This window comes from Argentina silus (genome assembly GCF_951799395.1).
Source record: "Argentina silus genome assembly, chromosome: 1".
Taxonomy (NCBI): domain Eukaryota; kingdom Metazoa; phylum Chordata; class Actinopteri; order Argentiniformes; family Argentinidae; genus Argentina; species Argentina silus.
The window spans coordinates 15572888-15574697 of record NC_139655.1 but is presented as its reverse complement, the minus strand read 5'-3'; the positions used below and the strand labels follow the sequence as shown (position 1 = coordinate 15574697).

Sequence of the window (1810 nt, the reverse complement as noted above, 5' to 3'; positions counted from 1 at the left end):
AAGTTCAAACTGAACAACCACTTAACTAGTTAATCACAGCCCCTCGCTGGCTAGGTTTTACAAGCCCTCATGCTGATAGGACAGATGTTAGCCAGAGACACAGTTTTACACCATACTTTGAGAATGTGGGAAACAGTAAAGTCTGCTGTGGGCCTGGCAAGGGATATTTACAAACCTCTTAGTGGTAATCTCCTTTATCTTTATCCTTTTTTAGTGAACATCTCCTTTTTATATATATTATATCTTGATCTTTTTTTAAGTGAACATCTCCTTTTTCCTTGTTATCTTGATCTTACTTTGTGTTCGACTTTTGTTGGTCTATCTGGCCACTTTTCTTATGGCAGCTCTTCATTGAGGAAATTCAGCTTGATGCAAGATAGTCTCTCAGTTTCAATAGAGGTCAAACATAATCAAACATAAGTTCAGCATAATCAAACCACTCTTGAGCCTAGTAGTGTCGGCCACAAATGTATCCTGAGTGATGGATCCTGGTGTATTCTCAATCTCTGTGTGTCTGACAGGAATAATCTACTGTCAACCGTCCATCTTCATCATCTTCAATATAGATAACGGGATTGTGTCTGCCTCTCCCACTCTGCTTTTTCTACCTATGCATCTGGAAATGCCCTTGATAAAGTTGCAGTAGCCCTACCTCACGTCATGTCGACCCAAACAGATAGTGTGTGGCGGGCCTGTGTTTTGTGCTTGATTGACATTGACAGTGTTCATACTGTCCCTTTCGTTTCCTCTGTTCTCCTCCTCTCTCCCATGTAGCCTGCAGCCCTGGGAGCTTCAAGTCCAAACAGGGGGAGGGCTCCTGCTCCCTCTGCCCCCCCAACAGTCGCACCAGCTCCAGGGGGACCAACATCTGCCCCTGCCAGAACAGTTTTTACCGCGCTGACAATGACCCTCCAGACTCCCCCTGCACCAGTAAGTCAAACAGGAGAGACTTGTAAAGTTTTATTTGAAGTAATCATTGGGAGTTGGAAATGACTGTGTGTGTGTGTGTGTGTGTGTGTGCGTGTGTGTGCGTGTGTGTGCGTGTGTTTGTGCGTGTGTGTGCGTGTGTGTGTGCGTGTGTGCGTGTGTGTGTGTGTGTGTGCACGTGTGAGTGTGCGTGCGTGTGTGCGTTTGCATGTGCGTGTGTGCATATTTTAGGGCTAATCTGAGTGTCTATGTTTGACGGGAACACTCTGGACTGTGTCATTGTCCGACCGACACGCATGCCTCCCCCCACCCCCCCCAATCCCCACTAGTCAGAGCTAGTGCCAGGCAGGCAACTCATGTTCTGTGAAAGGGGGGTGGTTGGGTTGGGTGTGTTGCACTAGAAAGCCAAGCGAAGGCCAGCTTGGGCTCTCTCTGTCTCTCTGCACTCTATGTACGTTTCAGATTGTGCCCAATTACAAAGAGGCCACACTCCAAACGGCATCAGTGTTAATTAGACAGGACAGAGCATGCGAAAGCTTTGCTCGGGGGCAGGCAGGCTGAGGAGCTGAGCTGAGCAGTCTGTTGAGAGGAATGATTGGAGACACCCTGAGAGCATTTTCTTGCATGTGGCATGCTGCAGTACGTGTTGTCTGGTTCTGGCTTTAAGAAGGGGGTTCGATTTCTCCCTTCAAAGGCTCGGGGGGAGAGCAGGCCTCTGTAAGTGGATGAAAGAGACCTCTGCTGAACCCCCCCTACATCATCCTCCTGCCCACTCCCTTCATAGGAGTTATCACATTTCATTCAGGTTTCAAACAATCCTTATTTAAGATTAATAATACTGGCCTAGAGGTATACTGAATGATACAAGAATGTAAATGTATGC

General features: G+C 47.3%; 1 protein-coding gene across 1 annotated transcript in view; it reads left to right on the top strand.

Annotated features, from left to right (window-relative positions):
* The window catches only part of ephb3a (eph receptor B3a), a gene marked incomplete at both ends in the record, with an annotated part of 20092 nt that overhangs the window by 9124 nt on the left and 9158 nt on the right, over positions 1 to 1810 (top strand). The window contains one exon of the mRNA XM_083679844.1: positions 775 to 930. Coding sequence (XP_083535970.1) covers positions 775 to 930 — 156 coding nt within the window. The remainder of the gene's footprint in view (positions 1 to 774; positions 931 to 1810) is intronic.